The sequence below is a fragment of the Delphinus delphis genome, chromosome 1 (genome assembly GCF_949987515.2).
Source record: "Delphinus delphis chromosome 1, mDelDel1.2, whole genome shotgun sequence".
Lineage (NCBI taxonomy): Eukaryota > Metazoa > Chordata > Mammalia > Artiodactyla > Delphinidae > Delphinus > Delphinus delphis.
In genome coordinates this window covers 52,483,360-52,505,513 of record NC_082683.1, presented here as the reverse complement: position 1 = coordinate 52,505,513, position 22,154 = coordinate 52,483,360, and the positions used below count along the sequence as shown (strand labels likewise).

Sequence of the window (22,154 nt, the reverse complement as noted above, 5' to 3'; positions counted from 1 at the left end):
TATAAACCAAAGAAGCTTCTTACTGGTGTGCAAAGATTTAAGACTGTTCACAGATCTCTTGTCCGGTGTACATAGGATAGCCACTACCTGACTTAGGAGGGCACTCAAATCCATTTCATCCCGTTTTATTTTTTATGTCTCACCAATTGGAAAAAGATCCATCAGTCGATGTCTTTCCTACTTTGAGGCTTTAATCATATCACTGCCTTTACCTGAAATGCCTTTCTTTTTAAAATTTATACCCCACCCATCCTTCTCCTCCAGTGTGAGTTCAATAACCTCAACTACATGAATTATTCCCTTGAGTTCAAAGACTATATATTGATGTCTTCCAAATTCACAGTTAGCCTGGATCTTTTTCTGAGCCTAGGATCTGCATATCCAACTCCCACTTTACATCTCCACTAGATGTCTTAGGTGCATCTCAAATAAAATAAAGCTCTTTATCCCGCTCAGTTCCCAGAGGGTTCCAGTCAACTTCCTCTCCACCTTAGTAAATATCAACAGTATTCACCCAGTTGTTTAACCAGGAACCTAAAAGTCATTCTTGAAACCTCTCACTGCTCAATTGTATACCTAATCCATCAAGAAGTCTTATTGATCCCATCTTCAAAACGTATCTTGAATCTTTGCACTTCTTTCCTTCCTATCCTAGTACAAGTGATCATCATTTCTCACCTGAATTAATATATTTAAGAACATCCTATTTGGTCTCCCTACTTACACTCTTCATCCTCTGTTCAATCCATTCTTCACCCAGCAGTTATTATGGTTCTAAAACATAAATCTGATTATATTTCTTTCTCCTGCTTAAAATCCTCCTATGGCTCCTTACTGCACTTAGGATCAAGTTCAAAATTGTTAGGGAGGCTATAAGGCCTTGAGCAATCTGGCCCCAGCTCCCACCTCTGGCCTTTTCTTGTTCCCCCTTCTCTTCCTCACTCTGATCCAACCCAATTACACAGGCCTCCTCTCCATTTCTCAGCTGAGCCAAGCTCCATCCACCTCATGGCCTTCTCTCATCTTCTCTTCTGCTCTGCATGCTTCATGCCCAAATCTTTTGTCTGATTTTTTCCTATTTCTCCTTCATAGCTCACCATAAATGTCATTTCCTGAAACAAGCTTTCCAGGACCTCTACTATATGCTCACAGCACCTGTCAATGATCATAAATCTGTTTTCTTTCAAAATGTACCTGATTTGTATGCACACCTGCTTCAAATCTGTCTTCCCCTCAAATGTAAGCACTCCAAGGACAGAACTCATGTCCTTCCTACTCTCTATTACATCATCTAGGGCAAACACATTGCCTGGAAAATAGTCTGTACTTAACATAGTTATTTTTAAAAATGTAATGATCACTCACTTCATTAAAGAGACAGAGGCAGTTTCAGTTCTAGAACTACCATTAAACTAGCTGTGGGATTTGGGGGAAATCACTTCCAAGAGAATCCGTCTCCTGATCTCTTAAGTAATAAGTAGGTTGAACTGTAAGAATTCTAAGTTGATAAAAATTCTTGTGGAATAAGGCAGAGTATAAATTAAGAGATGAAGTCTAGGTACCATTTCTTGCTCTAACCTTCTTAAATCCTTAGATTATCTAGCACGCCAGCCAAACCAAAGCAAAGGGAGAAAAACTAAAATCACAAAGTGACACAGAGCATGAAGAGCATGTCTGTTTCTTCTGACATTATTATAGATTCCCTGAGCATGCACTATTATGTTAAGAGATGGCTACAGTTTTTCAGGGAGTACAATCCATTCCTCAGCAATTTGCTCATACACAGAAGAAGTAATCAATTACCCATGGGTAAGTAACAGCATCTTCCCAGTGGTAATTCCCTTTCCCATTCAATCTGCCCCATGGAATAACACAATAGAGCTCAGCTCTAGCTTAGAGCTGAAAGCCAATAGGACATATCTGCTCCAGATTCAGAGCCCGTGGGGCAGAGCGTATTTGGCAGTAATTAAGCAGATGGCTTTTCATATCTCTTTCAAAGGTTACCAGCATTAAAAAACATAGCTACACGTAAATTCTTATTGAGAAATTATGATTAGCTGGACCAAGTTATCCCTTCATAATTTAACAATTTTCCCCAAATTAGTATGACTTTACTGGCCTTTAAAGTCCATATTAATTTTTTAAAAACAGAACAGTACAGAAAACCTCAGTGGAGTGAAGAAAGCTGCTATAAAAATTTACAGTTCATAATCCGTTATAATCCACTAGTGAGTGAGTGTTCACACACCTCGGCATTAAGCAAGTGGAGACCTGACAGGGCAGCAATTTTAAAGAGAAAGAAATGGGAAGAGGGAAACCAAAGGAGAGAAGATAATTACACTTCACACAAACAGTTAACCTGAAAGACTTCTGGGGACCCTCTGACCCCTCAGAGTCCATGATTCTCATAAGGAATGAAATCTGTTTGCTTCATAATTAATCTTTTCTTCCCAGTATAATCAACATAAGTTTCTTAGGTCCTGGTGCCCCACACGGTATACAATCAGGAATTGTAATTGTTTGTTGGTGTTTTTGTAATTCTTTTTAACAGCTGTTGGGAGAGAGAGAGTGGAATTCTACCATGGATAAATGTGAGGTTTCCAGGGTACCTTGGAACACTGTATAGGTATGTCCTTATCACTGGACTTGCTGTGCTCTATTAAGATTATTTGTGGGCTCCCCTGGTGGCGCAGTGGTTGAGAGTCCGCCTGCCGATGCAGGGGACGCGGGTTCGTGCCCCGGTCCGGGAAGATCCCACATGCCGTGGAGCGGCTGGGCCCGTGAGCCATGGCCGCTGAGCCTGCGCGTCCGGAGCCTGTGCTCCGCAACGGGAGAGGCCACGACAGCGAGAGGCCCGCGTACCGCAAAAAAAAAAAAAAAAAAAAAAAAAAAAGGATTATTTGTGCTGCTGCTCTTTCTCCCTCTCTAAACACAGAGATGGGATCTTATTTCTTTATATCCCCAGCTTGTAGCAGGATACCTCAGCGAGAGTAGGTGTACTATAAATGTCTGTTGAGTGAAAGGGGTCTTAACAAAGCAGGAAAAAGATATGAAGTAGAACTATCAAGAGTGTGCTCTATGCTTTCCAAGCTACTTCACGAGTTAGAGAAGATGTGCTGCCTGCAGTCAGCCAGCTATTGGTATTTACCACATTAATGGACATTTCTCGGAGTGTCTGCCCAGCTCACAGTGATTCCATGGATGGGCTATACTGTGTAACACCGACAGCTGGCCTCAACCCCAGTGGATGTAGGGGGCAGATGCCAGCCACATTTTGAGCCCATCAGTTCTCTCTCCCAGGGACTCAAAATCTAGAACAGACTCATAGAGATCAAGAGTGTGGTATCTAGACAATACTAACGGAAATGCTCAAGGCTAAACAGGGGCTTCAGAACTCCCTTCTGCTGACGTCTCTGAAGTCACCCTACTTCCTTCTCTTCAGAGTCTTAGCTGTATGGCTTCTTCTTAAGAGTCCACAAGATATCCCTGTATTCTTACAATACATTCTCCTTTTAATTTAAGCTGGCTAGAGTTTACTTCAATTGGTAATTGAAGTAACTTCTAATTACTTCAATTAGAGTTTACTTCAATAATATAGCTCTGATTTCATTTTGAATATATTCATTTGTTTAACAAATATTTATACTATGAATACAAAAATGAATAAAGCATGATTCCTGCCTTTGATGATATTAGCAATTAGTGAGGAACACAGCTAGGGTAAACAGACAATCACAATAGTGGAATTTCTATCTAGGGACTGTCAATTTAGTTTTTCTCCAAAAGGATGCTAGAACACACCCAATTCAGTTTTTTTGTTTGTAGAATATTTATATTTATGACAAAGACACACTCTGGATCCACATTTCAATTCAATCTTGTTATAAAAATATATTCATATTGGTAAAAATCGTGCAAAACATGTGTTAGGCAGAATTCTAAGAAGGCTCCCAAGATTCCTGCTCCCTGGTTTACAGGTTGTGAGTAGGATGAATTCCCTTCCATGATTAGGTTAAATTATACAGCATAGCTGACCTTAAGATAAAGGCAGATTACCAGGTTGGGCAAGACCTAATCACACGGGCCCTTTAAATCTGGAGATTTCACTTCTTAGAGCCTCATTGTCCTGATCTCTGAAATTAGTAGGTTGACCTACATGAATTTTAAGGAATGCCTGGAGGTCAGAGATAGAAAGTCAGAGATTAGAAGTACCATCTCTGGCTTGAGCATGAAAGGGGCCTCATGGTAAAGGATGTGAATGGCCTCTAAAAGCTAAGGAAAGTCTCCATCTAAGAACCAACAAGGAAATAGACTTTAACAAGAATGAGCTTGGAAGTAGATTTTTACCCAAGGCTCCAGAAAAGCGCTCAGCCTGGCCAACACCTTGATTTCTGCCTCATGATATCCTAAGCAGAGAGCGCAGCCCCTCTGTGCCAGACTTCTGACCTACAGAACTGTCAGCTAATACATGGGTGTTGTTCTAAGCCATTAAATTTGTGGTAGTTTGTTACACAGCAAGAGAAAAGTAATACCTAACAAAACTTTTTGATTTGGAAAACACGATCACCAGAAACATAACTTTTCAGTTCTTACCATGTATTGCTGTTTTGATGCTTTTTATGTGTTAACTCATTTAACCTTCATAACAATTCTACGTAGTAGTTATAATTATTTTCTTCATTTTACACAGAGGTTAAGCTACCTGACCAAAGTCACAAAGCTAATAAATAGCCAGCTCAGATTAAAATCCAGCCATCTGGCTTCAAAACCTACTCTTTTAACTATTATATTACTGTGTTTTCCATTTCAATAGCCTGACCCAAAGCCACACATATCTTATCTCATATATGCAAGCTAATATCCCCAGATCCATCTTGGGGAAAAGTTCTACTAGGTCACAATTTACTCTTTTTTTTTTTTTTTTTGCAGTACGTGGGCTTCTCACTGTTGTGGCGTCTCCCGTTGCGGAGCACAGGCTCCGGACACGCAGGCTCAGCGGCCATGGCTCACGGGCCCAGCCGCTCCGCGGCATGTGGGATCCTCCCAAACCGGGGCACGAACCCGCGTCCCCTGCATCGGCAGGCGGACTCTCAACCACTGCGCCACCAGGGAAGCCCTGTCACAATTTACTCTTAAAGCTATTTCACAATTTTCCTCAGGGTAAAGATGCATGCAGGGTTCTAAGTGTGCGCACTCTGACTCGATCAACTTTTCATAATTAAGTTTGGAGTATCACAGCTACATTACTCATCCCTCAAATAAATATAATGACTGTAAAATGCTTTAAAATACTCATTGTGCTTGATAGTGCAGGTAGGATGGTGAATAGTATGATGGGGTGTAATTCCCTCAGTACTCTTCTCTGACAGTGAGTAGGGCTGTTCCTAAATCCTCTGGCTGGCAGTTTTCTTCACCTTTAAAGTTGAGCCAGTTCTCGATTAACTACGTTTCCTTTTCTGCCTTGGTGATCATGGAAACACAGGCTGAGATGGAACCTCTGTTGCCTGGGTACCTAACTGACCATAGGGAGCAGAGAGGCCCCCTTGCTGAGCCCCGGTAGACCTGTAAAATGAGAAAGAAAGAAACCCTGTGTCGTTTTAAGCGACTGACATTTGGGCTGTTAGTTAACGTTTGAAGGATTATTGAGTCTATCCTGACTCAAAGATGTTCTAAACAAGTTTATTCTATAATAATTTTTTTCCGAAAAGTCATGCTTGTACCTTAATCAGAATAGCTAAAAACTGGAAACAACCCAAATGTCCACCTTCAGGAGAATGGATCAAAAAATTGTGGTATCTTCATAGATTGGAATATTCCTCAGTAATTAAAGGAACTATTGATATATAGGACAACAAGGATAAATCTCAAAAAAATTATGTAAAATGAAAGAAACCAGACACAGAATGATAGATCTTGCTTGATTCTATTTACACGAAGCTCAAGAATAGTTAAAACTAATCTGTGGTGACAGAAATCAGACGTGTTGGCTCTGCAGGGAGGGACTGACTGGAAAGGAGCACCAGGAAGCTTTCCGGGTGAATGAATTTCTTACATTTTTGTTTTGGGTGATGGCTACACAGGTGTATGCTTTGTATTATCAAAACTCAACAAACTGAACACTTAAAATCTATTGCATTGAGTATAAATCATACCCCAGTTTAAAAATGAATTCATGATTATATAATGTGTAAGACGTCTATGTGCTCTTCTGGAAAGAAATCCAGTCCTAAGCAGACCTAGGTAAATGTACAGTTCCATCTGCAGTTCTACCAGTAAGATGTAAGCAAGATACTACGCAACTTTTAAAAAGTCTTGCTTCTTAATCTATAAAATTAGGATAATATCTTCTAACAGAATTGAGAGATAACATAAATGTCATAACACTAAAGCATAGGAACAATAGTTAACATTTAATGTTTTACGATGTTCAGTCTCAGATGCTTACATTTTCAGGTGCTAAGTCCTCAGTTACTCTTGATTCATTCACCCATCAACTCTTAGACCCAAAGAAAGCATTCAGTCTAAAGGTCTCATTCTAAAGATTTCATTCTTTTTTCTCTTTTCTTCTAGTTCAATGTCCCCATCCTAATTCATGCACTTTTCACATCGTCTATACTGTGACAACAGCTTTCTCCGTGTCTCAGTCAATCCAAATCACTCCCGTCTCAACTGTGAAATCCCCTCTCTGTAACCAAGCCTGCAAATGCACTCTGAATAACCCAACATCATAGAGTTCCCTCTATGGGTGTTAGTTTTGCCTGATGTATAGTTATTTATCTGCATGTATTGGAAGTTCTTAAATAACTTCTTACTTAACTCCGTGGTCTTATATAGTATCTGAGATACAGTAGGTACTCAATAAATACTTGAATTAAATTTGTTCATGCAGTTTAGACTTAATTTTTTCCTATGTAAATCTACCCAGGTAGCATTAACTAGCTCTTGCTGTACCACTGTCACAACAGCAATCTCTCTCTCTTCTGAATTTCCAAACTACTAACATGGCTTTTCTCAGCAACTTCTTTCTATTCTTCTAAGAATACTTCACTGCATTCTTAGAAGCACATACACGTCACATACAGGGATTTGTTGATAAAACCCTTTATGTTTATTCCTTACCCATCAAAGTTGTAACCATAATTAAGTTGTAGTAAGAGATTTCAATAACATGTTATTTAAAGTATCAATCCAATAATCACTGACTAATTCCTTAGGATTAAATATGAGATTCTCCTCTAATGTAAACTCTAAAAGAATGCTACAAATTGTGGTTAAAACAAAGATTAGTGAGATATGAGGAGAACATACTTATCTTCAGGAAAGCACACTGAGCCCATGACAACAGTTTCTGAATGAGGAAAAAAAAAAGACATCTGATGTAATGGGCTGTGTGTATGTGTGTGTGTATTTGTAGAATTCCATAACTTTTCATTTATCAGGGTCTGAGATATCTCCAAGGAGAATTTCTCCTTCTTTTAAAAGTGAAAGTGTGTTTCATCCTAAAATTTATATGGAATAGCCAAAACAATCTTGAAAAAGAAGAACAAAGTTGGAGGTCTCACCCTTCCTGATTTCGCAATGTACTACAATGCTATAGCAATCAAAACAATGTTGTATTAGCTTAAGAACAGACATATAGACCAATGGAATAGAATAGAAAGCCCTGAAATAAACCCTCAGTGTAGGGTCAAATGATTTCAACAAGGGTGCCAAGACCATTCAATGGGGGAAAGGATGATCTTTTCAACAAATTGTACAGGGAAACCTGGATATCCACATGCAAAAGAATGAAGTTGGATCCTTCCCCTATACCATATACAGAAATTAACTCAAAATAGATCAAAGACTTGAACATAAGAACTAAAACTATAAAATTGTTAAAGAAAACATAGGGGACAAACTTCATGACATTGGATTTGGCAATGATATCTTGAATTTGACACCAAAAGCCCAAGCAACAACAAATAGATAAATTGGACTATATTAAAATGAAAAACTTCCATGGATCAAAGGACACAATCAACAGAGTGAAAAGGCAACCTATGGAATGGGAGAAAACTTTTGCAAATCGTATATCTGATAATGAGTTAATATCCAGAATACATAAAGAATTCCTGCCACTCAACAACAAAACAAACAACCTGATTAAAAAACAGGAAAAAGACTTGAAAAGACACAAATGGCCAATAAACACATAAAAAAATGCTGACTATCACTAATCATCAGAGAAATGCACATCAAAACCACAATGAGATACCATCTCATACCCAATAGGATAAGTACTATCAAAAAAAATGGAAAACAATAAGAGTTGGTGAGGTTGTAGAGAAACTGGAACCCTTGTCCACTGTTGGTAGGAATGTAATATGGTGTAGCTGCTATGGAAACTACAGTGGTTCTTCAAAAAACTGAAAATAGAATTGCCATATAATTCAGCAATTCCACTTCCGGGTATATATGGAAAAGAACTGAGAGTCTCAAACAGACATTTGTACACTCATGTTCATACTAACATTATTCACAATAGTCAAAAGGTAGAAGAAACCCAAGTGTTTCTCAACAGATGAATGGATAAACATACAATGGAATATCATTCAATTTTAAAAAGGAAGGCAATTCTGACACATGCTACAACATGGATGAACCTTGAAAACATTATGGTAAGCGAAATAAGCCAGTAACAAAAGGACAAATACTGTATGAGTCCACTTTTATGAGATACCTAGTGTAGTTAAATTGAGAGAGAGAAAGTAGAAAGATAGTTGCCAGGAGCTTGGGGGTGGGTGCGGAGAGGACAGAATGGAGTATTATTTGTCAATGGGTATAGAGTTGCAGTTCTGCAAGATGTAAAAAGTTTTGGAGATAGATGGTGGTGATGGCTGTACAACAATGTGAATATACTTAATTCTACTTTAACTGTACACTTAAAAATGGTTAATAAGGTAGATTTTATGTTATGCATATTTTACCACAATTTAAAAAATTAACTAAGACCAAACAAAGTACAAGTGTGATGAGAATACATTTGAATTATTTAGAATATCACTTAAAACCATTTTGTCTTCAGGACTGCTCTGGTCTTACCACTTGGAAATTCACTTTCACTAAACCCATAAATCTTATTTTATGTCCACAAAACAGCATTATATCAAAAGTAGAAGTTATGTGCCTGAATTCAACCAGGAGTACTGAGTACGTTGATTTAATTTTTTGCAACCTGTTCTAAAATGATTATAACTACAATCTAGTGGCTAGCACATTGTTTAGGTGTGCACATACAAAAAGCTGAATAAATGAACACATGAACACAACTAAACAGGCCTAGATAATTTTTTCTGACTGTATTATCAATAAATACAGTGATGTGAGACACTTGAAAATAAACTCTACATTTGCTATATTAATTGGAACATGACATTGAATTAACATTCAGCCAGGAAGCCTCCATGTAAATGAACCAGAAGTAACATATAAAACAAAGCAAATCATTATATCTCAGTGGGAGCAAAACTCCTTTCTGAAAAGATTCCAGGAGGTATTTCTAACTATATGAATACACTAAATAGTTTCCAATTTCCAACTGGAAAAACCACCAAAATAGCTAAATATGCTGAATCTGAAATAAATGCCTAGTGAGTGGAATTATGAACTCCATTTATGGCATTCCTAACAATGTCAATCACTAACTGAGGGCTGCTGGGAGTAACTCAGCATCTAGACCCACATTTTACAAAGGTGGCCCCAGGTAAGTTCTAAATAATGGCTGCCATTTGTACAGAGGAAAAGTTGACTCATAAAATATTTGGCAGTGAAGGTTGGCAGGAGAGTTAATATGGGGAGCTTTAGGACTGGATGGGATAAATGACAGCCTACCAAGTTTCTCATAGAGACTCTTTCTAAAGATAGTACAGTAGATATCCACAGCCATTCTCCTCTTTATTCCGGCTGGCAAAGCCCAAATGTTGTTCAGGTACCCAGCCCTCACCGGAAGGCCATGTGCTAGGAAAGGTGACTCTTCCTGCAGGTATAAGTCTGGGAAAAATCTTGCCTGATTTCTCTGAAATCATCGTGGTAATCTCATTTCAAGAGCCAATGGCAACGGAAACCTGTCATACTGGAGATCCTCAGTAGAGACTTGTTCAGAGGTCTTGTGCTCTGCTAAAGAAGTCTGAAAAATAAAACCTTCTCAGGATCAAGGCTTAGAGCCTACATGTGACAAGCATATGTGCAGAGAGAACTCGCTCTGGTTGCTCATGATTTGTTCAGAGAGCTCTACTTTTAGCATCCTTCCCATTCATTAGGATTCTTTGGCAGCAAGCAATAGAAATGAATTTAGGCCACCTGAAGCAAAAGGTAATTTATTAGAGGGATACTGGAATCTTACAAAACATAGGCAGGCTATGTGATCAGACTTGGAACAGACCAGGAACTAAGTGACTTCCAGAGGACAAGGAAGCAGGATGCAGAATGATGTCATAGCAGGAGCCTCTGATCAAGGCCCTGTGGCTCCATGAATAAACACCATACATACAAAGTCACTCACATTACTTGCTTCCTGTTCTAAGCCTAAGGTATCATACTGCCCAAACTTAGGTTGCATGACCACCCACTGGCCACACCTTGGCAGTGAAAGAGAGATCTATTTCAGCTTCTACAGAGGGAGACAGGTATCTAGATTTACTGTTTTTACCATTCCATCATACTATATACATTGTGTGCATGTGTGTGTGTGTTTGGGGGAGAGGAGTCTATCAAAGGAAACAGGCATTCTACTGTGTAGACAGGTGTAAAAATACTGCCAAAAAAAAAATAAATCCCATCATCCCTGTGACTATCACAACTAGCTGTTTCTGAGTGCCAAAAGAAGTGAAACAAATATAGTCATGATTCCCACAAGCTGGTGTTAAGAAATAGGAGCAGCAAAGAAAAAGTTAGCAATTCTATTCATGCAATAATAACAGTGGTTTTCAAAGATACTTTACAAGTCATACAAGAAAGATGGTCTTGTTTGGTAGCAGCACTTTACCTAATTGACTAAATTCATCTGAATTCACGAATGGCCCTGTAAAATATTTGGTTACTTCAGACTACCTAGCTACAGCCACCCTCAAAAGAGAAAAATTTACGGCTACTGCGGATATGCAAAAGAATATGTCATAGGCTGTCAAGATGTTTCCAGAAATGTATGCCCCGATGGAATGATAACTGGATTAAACATACAGCTTCCCAAGGTTACCACAGTCTGTCAAAGGGAGCAATATATAAATTCCAATGTTTTTGACAAAAGATCAAAACACAAAACACTCTAATTTCACCTTGTTCTTGAACCAAAAGTCTTATAAATTCTACTTATGAATTTAAAATTACTATTTAAAATGGATAGTACAGGAAACAAGTACGGAAGAAATAAGCAAGAGTCAGCATTTCAGAGCACCTGAGAGACTTATATGGCTCTACCACACGGTCCAACTAAACAAAGAAACAGAAGAGCCTTGAAACTACAGGAGAGTCTCTACTTCCTACAACTGCTAACATGGTTCAGTGCTAATGACAGGCCTCCTCCTCAAAACTTCTTATCATATATGCCATGGATGATATTTTATTGTGCACTTGAAAAGGGGCCTTGCATTCTTTAATGGTCTATGAGAGTGAGAAAGAGGCTTGCTTACAGAAATCAAATCGAATGACACACATAGCTGTGTTCATCCAATGATACTTTCCTAAAGGACTGCTTTTCTTCTAGAAGTAATGTTCACGTATATTGGGCATAACATCCAATTCTAGAAATCTTTGGGTTTCTATACATGCTATGACTTTGCTTACTTATCCTTCTGGTCTGAGGTTAAACGTCTTTCTCTGTGACACCCTCCCACAGGCTTCAAAGACCAGGTTAGGTGTGTCTCTTATATGTTCCTATAGTATCACAGCACTTACACCACTGGATAAGGTACTGGACTGTTTTACTCTCTGTGTCCTCTCTTAGAGCAGAGACTGTGTTCTCTGTGTCACTCGCTCCACAACACTTGCACAAGTAGGCACTGTGCAAATACTTGTCAAACAAACGCATGAATGTTTCTTAAGTCAAATTCATACTTGTTCCCACAATCTTTTTTCCCTCCTATTGATCAAAACTAGATGCAAAGAATCAAGAGCACAATAAAGGTCTTAAAAACAGGCATTCAATTTGCTTATTCAGATGGACTTACTCTGACATTCACATTAATTTCAAATCAACTTCATCTTTTAGGGACATGGCTAGAGGATAACAGGCCACACCATATTTTTAATTATAAAAACAAGACACGTTCAGTGGATACAGTAAGGTGGATCCCATGGCGAGTCCACTTTCACTTGTTAGGGCTTGACAGCCAGCACTAAATCTTTCCAAGGGTTTCAGTTTCATTTGGCCTCCTTTAGCCCCAGCAGTTTTTAACAGGACACATTTTCCACATGTAATTAAGTAATGGAGAGTGAGTTGTTATACATGACATTTAATTTTCGATAGTGGGGGAAGGTATGACAAGAGCTGCAGGCAAGATCATTAATCTTCTTGGATCCCTGCACTGCCAAATACAGCAATTCATTCTTGATCGTATTAATACAGTGTTCCTCCCGTACTGAAATCGGAGCGCTTGTGTAGAGGGGCTCATGTAGAACAGGAAAACTCACAGAATTGAATGTATGGTACACAGTAAGCCCCCAGATTGTAATATACATCTAGATGATCTAGAGTAGAATAATTTAGTATACCAGAGTCTATATGTGCCATTGGGCACAATTACATGATTACAGGATTGTCCAAAATCTAGCAATGTAGGGAGCTAAGGGCAAAAAGTGATTATGTAAGTCATATATACACAGCAGCAACTTGCTAATTTTCCTTGATGACTCACACACCCCTTTTGTGAATTATAGATCAATTAGTATATGAATAAAGACAAGTGTTAAAAGACTATAAGGACGTGATCACACAAATGTACATCACTACAGACTAAAGACCCTAGTTAATTAAAATGTTGCCTGCAGCATATTTTAACAGCTTTCTGTGATTACTACTAATCATTCTCCCAAACCTGTGGCCAGTTCCCATTTTTATCTCAATTGTCAATAAATTTGAAAAAGAGTTGCTCAGGTATAAAAGCCAAAATTTTCCGTACAATGGAAATGCACAGGGAATCACTAATTTCAACTAAGGAAGGAAATACTGCCAAAGAGAAGCACTAATCAAAGAAATACAATTTATAAAAATCAGTTTTTAAAGTAACATTATATCACACAAAGCAGTTATGCCGTTTTAAGGAAAAGTACAATTGCGTCTGTTGTACTGAGATGATTTAAGTGCTAAATTCCTGAAACTTGGTAACAAATCAGTATTTAATTGTTTCAGGATTTGGTTCCAAACTAGGCAAAATTAGAGTTCTTGTAACAACAGCCTGAAAGAGGTAATTTATAGGCAGAGGCTGAAAGATGTATCTAAATGAGTAATGAATAGACAATCAGCCTGAAGAAGCGAGGATGATGTGTTGGATAGCACCTCAAATGCACAGGTTACTACACATGAATAGGACACCAATCTACCATGATACCCTTATTGGTGATGTAAAGAGCTGATGAGCAATAAAGTATTTTCTTTTTTGATTTCCTTAAGTGCTTTAAATTCCGACCCTACTTGATATCACTTACCTCAGTAAAATCTATTATAATACATTTTATTGACATGGGGATTAATTGATGTTAATTAGAGTTCTCTTTATACAGTCCTCAATTAAAGAGTGTTCCACTCCTTGTTGGAGGATCAGGTCATCATTTAAAAAAGAAGACCACGGAGAAGAAACAGAAGCAGAAGCAGCAGCAGCTCAACAACAGAAGACAGGGAAATAAAAAACATTTTAGGCAGGCTGTGTCCTTGTCTCTTATTCTAACATTTGCCAGAAATGGTTGTATATAATGTCCATACCTATCTCTTCCAGGGCTTAATCATTATGATGTGAATTAAAGCATTCTAAAACTGTGAATGCGCTTCACTCAAAAATTGGTCAAGATTCTGGAATGAGACAAAGTATATATGAGAAGTGGTTCTTCTTTTCACCCCTCCTCTTCCCTTCTCCCTAACTGCTTCTTTCCTTCTCTTTTACCTCTGTCCTCCCTCCCTCCCCACCTTCTTCTGCCATCAACATCATCTCCAGCATCTTCATCACTATAGCAGCCACCATTGTTGAGTCCATATTGCCAGGCAATTTACATGTATAAATACATTAGACATGTATAAATACATTATAAATATAGAGATAGCTATATTATCCCCATACTAAAGCTCAGGAAATGGACCAAGCTCACAAATCTGGGATATCACAGAGTAGGTTTCAAGCCCAGGCAGGGTGAACTGCGGTTTCTTTTTTTAATCACTAAGCCTTAGAGTTCAGTCTTGTTTTAGAAAACAAGGTAAGAGTTCTTAGTCAAATGACTAGTTCCTTCCCTATGGAAACTGAGGCATGAATTAATTAATAAAATGCTGGCACACAAATTATTAGATACATATCTATTGAATAAAACAAAAGGTTGTAAGCAGTGTGTACATCTCTCTTGATACAATTCAAGCTCATTTCCCTTTAGATAGTCTAAAAGTGGATATGATAGATTGTTCAGAATCAAGCCCACATCATTTTCCCCCCTATAGAAGAAGATATAGAAAATATCCCTAAGTTAGATTATTTGAGAAAGTAGTAGGGAGAGGGACTAAAGTATGAGGAATTTTGTAAAATATGAGTTATATGTCTATATGCATTTTTGAATCCACAAAATAAGTCAAACTAACTTACTATGATTGTTGCCTTTGGAGAATAAATAATCTGGATTGCTCAGTAGGAGCTGAAAGGAAATTTATTCAATAAAGCTTTCTGAATGCCCACTATGGGCTAGGCACTATAATGTAATGACCATGTAAGAAAGGCTCATAATTAGATGACATATTTTGAATGTAGTTTGATCCTTCTAAATTTCTTAAAATCACTTCCAGTAAATAAGTATTCAGCAGCATCCTCAATCACGCTTACAACATTAATTTCTTGAACAAATTTTTTTCTTGATTCTGAACAATCAAAATTGAAACCACCAGACACTAAATTAATGGGAGTATATTACTATTATTAAAATTCTACTCAGCTTTCTCTTCTGTACTCTAAATAATTTCAGTTCGTTTAACCTTTCTTTCTTGAAGGAGGGGGGTTCTATTTCCCAACTACTTAATTGCATTAAATGATTTCCTTTGGATCCTACTCAATTTTCTTTTGCTCTCTTTAAAATGGGATGACGCGGCATGAGTAATAAAGGCCCCACAAATGCTGAAGAGGTAACAGTAATGTTTATCATTAATAATGTCCCTTGCAGCAGTTGCCACCATGTGCCGAGCACTGATGTGCAAACTCTACTGAGTGCTACGTAACGTCTTCTCATGTGATCCTCACACAGCTTCACACAAAGTTCTAAAGCCTAAATGGCTTCACCTCTTTACTTGGATGCACTTCTCTTGATGGACATCTTAAATTTTTGAGGGGCTGACCTTTCCTCAAGTCTGTTCATGTTTTCATCATCTAACTCTAATTTTGTAACCTCTGGCAACAGCAAGGGCCAAGAAACCCCAAAAAAGAGATTGGTGTCTGACAGAGGACTTCAAGGTGAGTAAGCCAGAGGTGGTCGTCTTAATAAATACATAAAGACAGATGAGAGGAGGAAGGTTTCTCCCCCTAGAAAAAAGGGTAAAAACCCCTAGAAATCCAGAAAGTGTTACTGAGCAAGAGAAAAGGGCATCGATGTAGGATTTCTTCAGGAGCAAAGCACCAACGCCTGTGAGGTTGAAGTGATGGCATGGAAAGGAATATTTCAATCACCTCCATTAGTGCCCATATACGGGAATAAAACTCCCCCTTAATCCCAGCCATCTCCTGGGAGTGGACGGGTCTTACTAACAGGTAACTATAGAGAAGGGGGAGAAAAACAATGATCATCACCATCATAAAGGACCAGCTAACATTTTTTCAAGCCTTTACTCCATGCTGGATACTGTGGTAAGCATTTCTAATTTTTGAAACACCACAATGAGTGAGGTAAGTGCTTTATAGCCCCCATTTTACAGATAATAACTGAGGCCCAAAGCAAAAAGAAACAGCATGACAGTTAACATACAGGGTTAGTTACATCCCCAAGAATAATTCAGACTCATCTGTCATTTCAGTCCAATAACAGGGAATCAAGTTTTCTTCCACTGCTGGTGATGGCCACCACCAATGAGGAGTCCCAATTCTGACTCAATTAAGCCAAAAGGGCTCAGTCACCTAGCAGATGAGGTGCGGGCAAATGTGGAGCCCCAAACGGACCACACGACTCCAGACAGCAGAGCTCACATCTCCTCCCCTCTGTATTTCTCACCAGCACTCTTAATATGAAGCTTTTAAAATTTTCCTGGGTTCTTTTTTCCCTGCATATTCTTTGATGAAGGCATTAATGATTCAGCAAAGTACCAAATGATGGTGACAGTAGGATGAGAAGCTAGAATATTCTATCATATTTATAAAGAGGATAATCAGGAAGAATTTTTTTTAAATGGAAATAAAAGTACAAGCCTCAATGACCACTTCTATCATGTGAAACGTAAGTAACAAGAACACATCACAATCGAAACGATCTATACTTTTCTCGAAGTGACAGTCACAAGAGGGAAATATATTTTTAGAATACAGTGATTTTGTTAAACAAACGAAAGATGAAATAGTCTTACACAAATGATAACATCTCAAGAGGTGATCTTAAGTTTTAGAAAACCAGATGTATCTATCCTACCTGATGAAAACAAGCTTGACCTTTGACGGGGCAGTCTTAATAATGGCAGATGCATTTTGATGACTTCTTCCATACAGGATCTGATTGTTTATCTGTGGGGTAAAAAATCAAATGCACTTGTAAAATTGTAATATATATATATTTTGTATGAAAATATATATGTATATATACATGTATACAAGTATATGTGTATGTACTTGGAATTAAAAAATGAAGTTCATTCATTTTTAAGTAGGTAGATGTAGGACTCTTTAATGCTAAAAATCTTAACATTCTTCACAGTATAGATTCAAACACTAATTCTAAGCAGCTGCTAAAATCTCTTAAATTCTAATTTGAATGCAGTTAATAAAGAACATACAGTTTTTGACCCTTTTGCTAAACTTGACAGCAGCAGTTGAGCTAGATGCAAAAACCTTATGATAGATATTTCATTTCCTACAGCTTTTCCAGACTCCTAAAAAATGCAGAAAACAGACCAAACTGTGGTATTCATCAGAGCTCTGGAGTGTCCATTACATATGATTCTGTAAACGTGTCAAGGTTATTACATAGCATAAATTTTGTTACTCCAGAGGATGTAAATATTACATCCCCATTTTAAGTCAAATATTAGAGCAATTGCACTGAAACATTTTACTGTACCCAATCAATGAGGCATCCACTCTTATCCAAGATGTGGTGGGATTTTTAATTTGATTGAATTCACCTAAATATGACCTAAAAACATTTATATTCTAAATTTTTTCACTCCAGATTTTCCCACTGCTAAAGTATGATGATAGTCATAATCAATCTTTTATTTTATTTCAGCCATTTGATAAGAGCTCACACAGTTTTGGCTTTTTCTCTCTTGTCTCTTCAATAAGTAATGATCTATGTCATACTGTCCCTTTTTAACTGAGGCCTTGATAATTTCTATTATTTAAGGGATAGTATAGAACACTATATAAGGAATAGTAAAAAGGAATTTATGCTTTATGCAATTAGCATCTAATTTGTCTGTCCTTGATGTCTCTGAACTTTTGCATTTGAAGACATCTGGAAAAGGTATCATTTTTGTCATAACAGCTATAATGAGAAAGTATTTGGAAATAAACACTTCAAAGGATGGAATGAAAATATAATATTTTTAACTGTCTAAAATGAAGCTCATCCACCACCTCAAAGTGATAAAGCTGGTACTCATATCACAGGCTACTGCAAAGACTAAATTTGAACCACTGCTTCACTATGCCTCTCATTTTATCAGCTTTTGTTCTTCACCAAGATAATCAATCTCCCAGAAATCCACTGATCTCCACACTGTCATTTCTCTGCGTCTCAGTTTCTTCTTCTTTAAAAGGAATCTAAGCACCTATTTCATAAAACTATTGTGAGAATTAAATAATGTCTTTAAATTTTATTTACAGTAATCTTGATACCCAAATGATTTTTAATTTTTGTGTGTTAAAACTACTCATTTTTCTGTTAAGATTTCTGCCTTTTTAACATGATGTATTTAAAAATGTGCCCACCCTCTGTACGGTACTATGATGATGGATACATGCCATTATACATTTGTCCAAACCTACAGAATGTACAACACCCAGAGTGAGCGCTAATGTAAACTTACGGACTTCGAATGATTACGATGGGTCAATATAGGTTCATCAGTTGTAACGAATGCACCACTCTGGAAGCGGATGTTGGTAATGAGGGAGGCTGTGCATGTTTGGGGATAGGGGGGTCCCTAGGAAATCTCTTTACCTTCCTCTCAATTTTCCTGCTCTAAAAAAAAAATCATTTTTTAAGCGCCCACCCTCTAGATAACATATTTTCTCCTAATACTTTTATGGTTTTATTTTTCTTATATTTACATCTTCTTACCTAATTTAGTTATAAGGGAAATAGTTAGTCATGTAGTCATTAAGAGTGATGTGAAAAAGCATACTTAATGACATAAGAAATATCAAAAATGTATTAAGTGACAAAGCCTGGCTACAACATAGTATGTCTAGCATGATCACCTTTTTTGCTAACCATAGTTTTCAATCTCTTTAACGGATAATGAACTGCAAATCAGAAAGTTTAAATCACAATTTTAAAATGAGACGATGCATGGACTATGCTTGATCCAACGCCTGGCACTCAGGTGATTATGTGTGAATATCTTCCCCACAGTGCCTGGCCTCTGCTTTAAGAAAGTCTTTCCTAAACCACGACCTATCAAACCTTCTTGTCTTTGAATTCTATGGCACTAGGTTTAAAAAAATTCCTCTTATTCCATTTGCACCTCACCTGCATGGTAAAGTCAACCCCTGTCAGGTGGAAAGCACCCATGCAGGCATATAACATTTATTGAACAGAGCTAAACTCCTTGAGGGCAGGAACTGGTGTCCTTTTCTTGGTATTCCCAACCCTTCATACACAGCTTGCATACAATGGTGCTCAGTGAGGATGCACTGAATCACAGAGCCCTGAATGGAAGTAACACTTCCATTAATCAACTGCTGGTATGCTTTCTCTGAGGTGGGCTCCAGCTTTCAAAGTGATTGAAGTTTAAAAAAAAAAAAAAAAGTTTTTTTGGTTAGCAAAAGCTTGAGCATATAGAAAATTGAGCTGTTTCATGTTTATGGATATGCCTGTCTTTTAGCTGTGACGCTCCATTTTGATAGAATAGAATCCATGGCAGTATTATTCTAAGAGGAAAAAAATCATAGCCCAAATGAAGAAAGCAAGTCATTAATTTCAATTTACCTAAGAGTAAAGCTAAAGTTATAAGTCTTTCCTGGTGCTGTTTCTGAATATTCAGAGGCCCTGGCAGTAGAAAGGCAAGGCAGCTTGCTTGCTGGCAATGTTTTTTCCAGTGCCAACAACTGTGGCATTTACTGCTAAGGCAGCTGCTCCCTGCCAATGATCAGGGGCCTCTAGAGAGACTCTGCTACTCAGTGGAAAACTGGGAACAGAACAGGAAACTCAAGATAGAGTGAAACCTTATTTTACTGGATTAAATCTAAAAGGAAAAATGCAGATCTCCGGATAAAAATAATCCAAGACAAAGTCTCTTTTCTGGCTTCAGAAATGTCACATTAGCAGCCCTCTGAGTTTCAGGAGAGGAAGATCTCTTCTGTGTTTTCTTAGATCTTATTGTATACAAAACAATTTCACTATTTAAACAAAAGGTATATAGCTTCCAATGACATAAGCAGGTTTTTTATATTTCTTCATTTCTAAGGACACCCATTCCAGAGAAAATTCAGTAAGTAATTAGAAAGAATATGATGCATTTTATGCAAATTAACTTCAGACTGTCACTTTTCCTATTTCTGAGAAGGTGCTGTTTTCTGAGGGCACTATTGTTTAAACAACAGATGGAGGACGTCTTCTAAGTATAGCATAGACAGAAAGAAAGCATATTGTACCTCCTGGAAGTTTTTCAGGTTAATTCTAATTAATAATAACTACCAGCCACTGAGTGCTTTCTCCATGCCAAACACTCTGCAAAGCTCTTGACGCATAGGATCTCAGTTAAATCTCAGAATAACCAGGTGTTATGTACTTTCACCAGATTATGAAACTGGTACTCCAAGACCTTGAGTAATTTGCCCAAGGTGATTTAGCTATTAGTTGAAAACCCTGTTTTCCTAAGGCACACCTAGAGGTATTATCATCCATATGGTGCACATAAAAATCAGCTGATTTCGGGCTTCCCTGGTGGTGCAGTGGTTGAGAGTCCGCCTGCCGATGCAGGGGACACAGGTTCGTGCCCCGGTCCAGGAAGATCCCACATGCCGCGGAGCCACTGGGCCCGTGAGCCATGGCCGCTGAGCCTGCGTGTCCGGAGCCTGTGCTACGCAACGGGAGAGGCCACAACAGTGAGAGGGCCGCGTATCACACACAAAAAAAAAAATCAGCTGATTTCTAAAGTCATCTTTGTAAAGGTGTCTATTAAATAAACTCTGAGCTGAACACTTACCATCTTAGGTCCTGGAATTTTGAGATACACAAGTCAGAATCAAGCATTTTACCACAATGCATAGAGGCAAGACCTGATAGGCTTTTGAAATCCCTAATGCAGTATGCAGTTCTGTAAGACTGCACCTTTCCTTTTGAGCAAACAAGCTACACCCTGAACAGTAATATATACTTATTTCACTTTTTCTTCATTATACAAATAGACAAAGATTGACTAACTTTTAAGTTTTTTTCTGACCCAAGCCAAAGGAAAACAGTTAAAATATTTCATCCTTTCAGAATATGTGATCACTCAGATTATCTAGAGATTGGAAAACACATTATTATTTTCCATATACTTCCAGTAAACTGAGAAGTAGAGAAACTAAGTGCTTGCCCAAAGTTTCTCCTTTCAAAGGCAACTCAATGATATACAGAAAAAATAATAAATTATTTAGGTATATCCTTACCTTTGATACTATCTAATAATTGCAAGAAGAACTATCCTTAGTCCTGACTTGTTATTCCAACTCCCCCCAAATAGTCTATGTATTATCTTAAAATCTGAGATGTACAACTCTTCCATTAAAGGGTAACCATATATTCTAAGTCTGGGACAGTCCAGTTTATGCACGTTGTTCCCATTATTTATAACGCTCCCTCTCAAAAGTAACCAAGTTTGGTTGATAAATAATATCTTTTCCCACGTTCACCCAGCCATGACTATGGGAGGTGTATTTTATGATACTCCACCTTGATTTCCATATTACTAAATGAGAAAAGATGTAGTAGAGACTTTGGGGATGGGTGCTAGCACACAACCACTTCCTTTGCCAGGGATGGTCCTTCCAACCTTCCCATCACAAACGCCATCCATAATGGTTGACAGCCAAGTTAGTATTGTTTGTCGTGTCACTCCAGGCTGAAGCTGGAGGACATATGACACAGACTGGGACCATCAAGATTCTCTCTTTTCTGGGGGTTTAAAGGAGCTTTATATACTTTATATACTTTCTGTATGAAGGAGCTTTTTATACTCTTGATCTACAATTCTGGTTTTCTTATCTGTGTTTGGCTTCCTCTTCTGATTACTGACAAAAAAAGGCCTTTCTGAGATACTCCACAAGGTCAGTAACTTCTATCTCAGCTCTATGATCTCTGGTCCCGAATGACACTAATATTTTATCATGGGTAAGTTAGCTCATCTTTTCCTAAGTTCTGAATTTCCAACTGAATGAAATGTCATTCAGGAGCAACTTATAGCAGTTCTACATACTGAAGACAATAGCTCCAAATAAGAAACATCTGTATTTGGAAAACTTACATCATATTATAATGGGTTTTCACTTTGATCCATATTTCCCCTCAGGGGTTGGTTTCTG

At 37.9% G+C, this 22,154-nt stretch overlaps 1 protein-coding gene across 7 annotated transcripts in view; it reads right to left on the bottom strand.

Moving 5' to 3' along the window:
• PATJ (PATJ crumbs cell polarity complex component) overlaps positions 1-22,154 on the bottom strand; it is a 356,331-nt gene that overhangs the window by 101,230 nt on the left and 232,947 nt on the right. For all 7 annotated transcript variants that reach the window (XM_060022954.1, XM_060022983.1, XM_060023011.1 and 4 more), the window contains one exon: positions 16,837-16,928. In XM_060022954.1, coding sequence (XP_059878937.1) covers positions 16,837-16,928 — 92 coding nt within the window. The remainder of the gene's footprint in view (positions 1-16,836; positions 16,929-22,154) is intronic.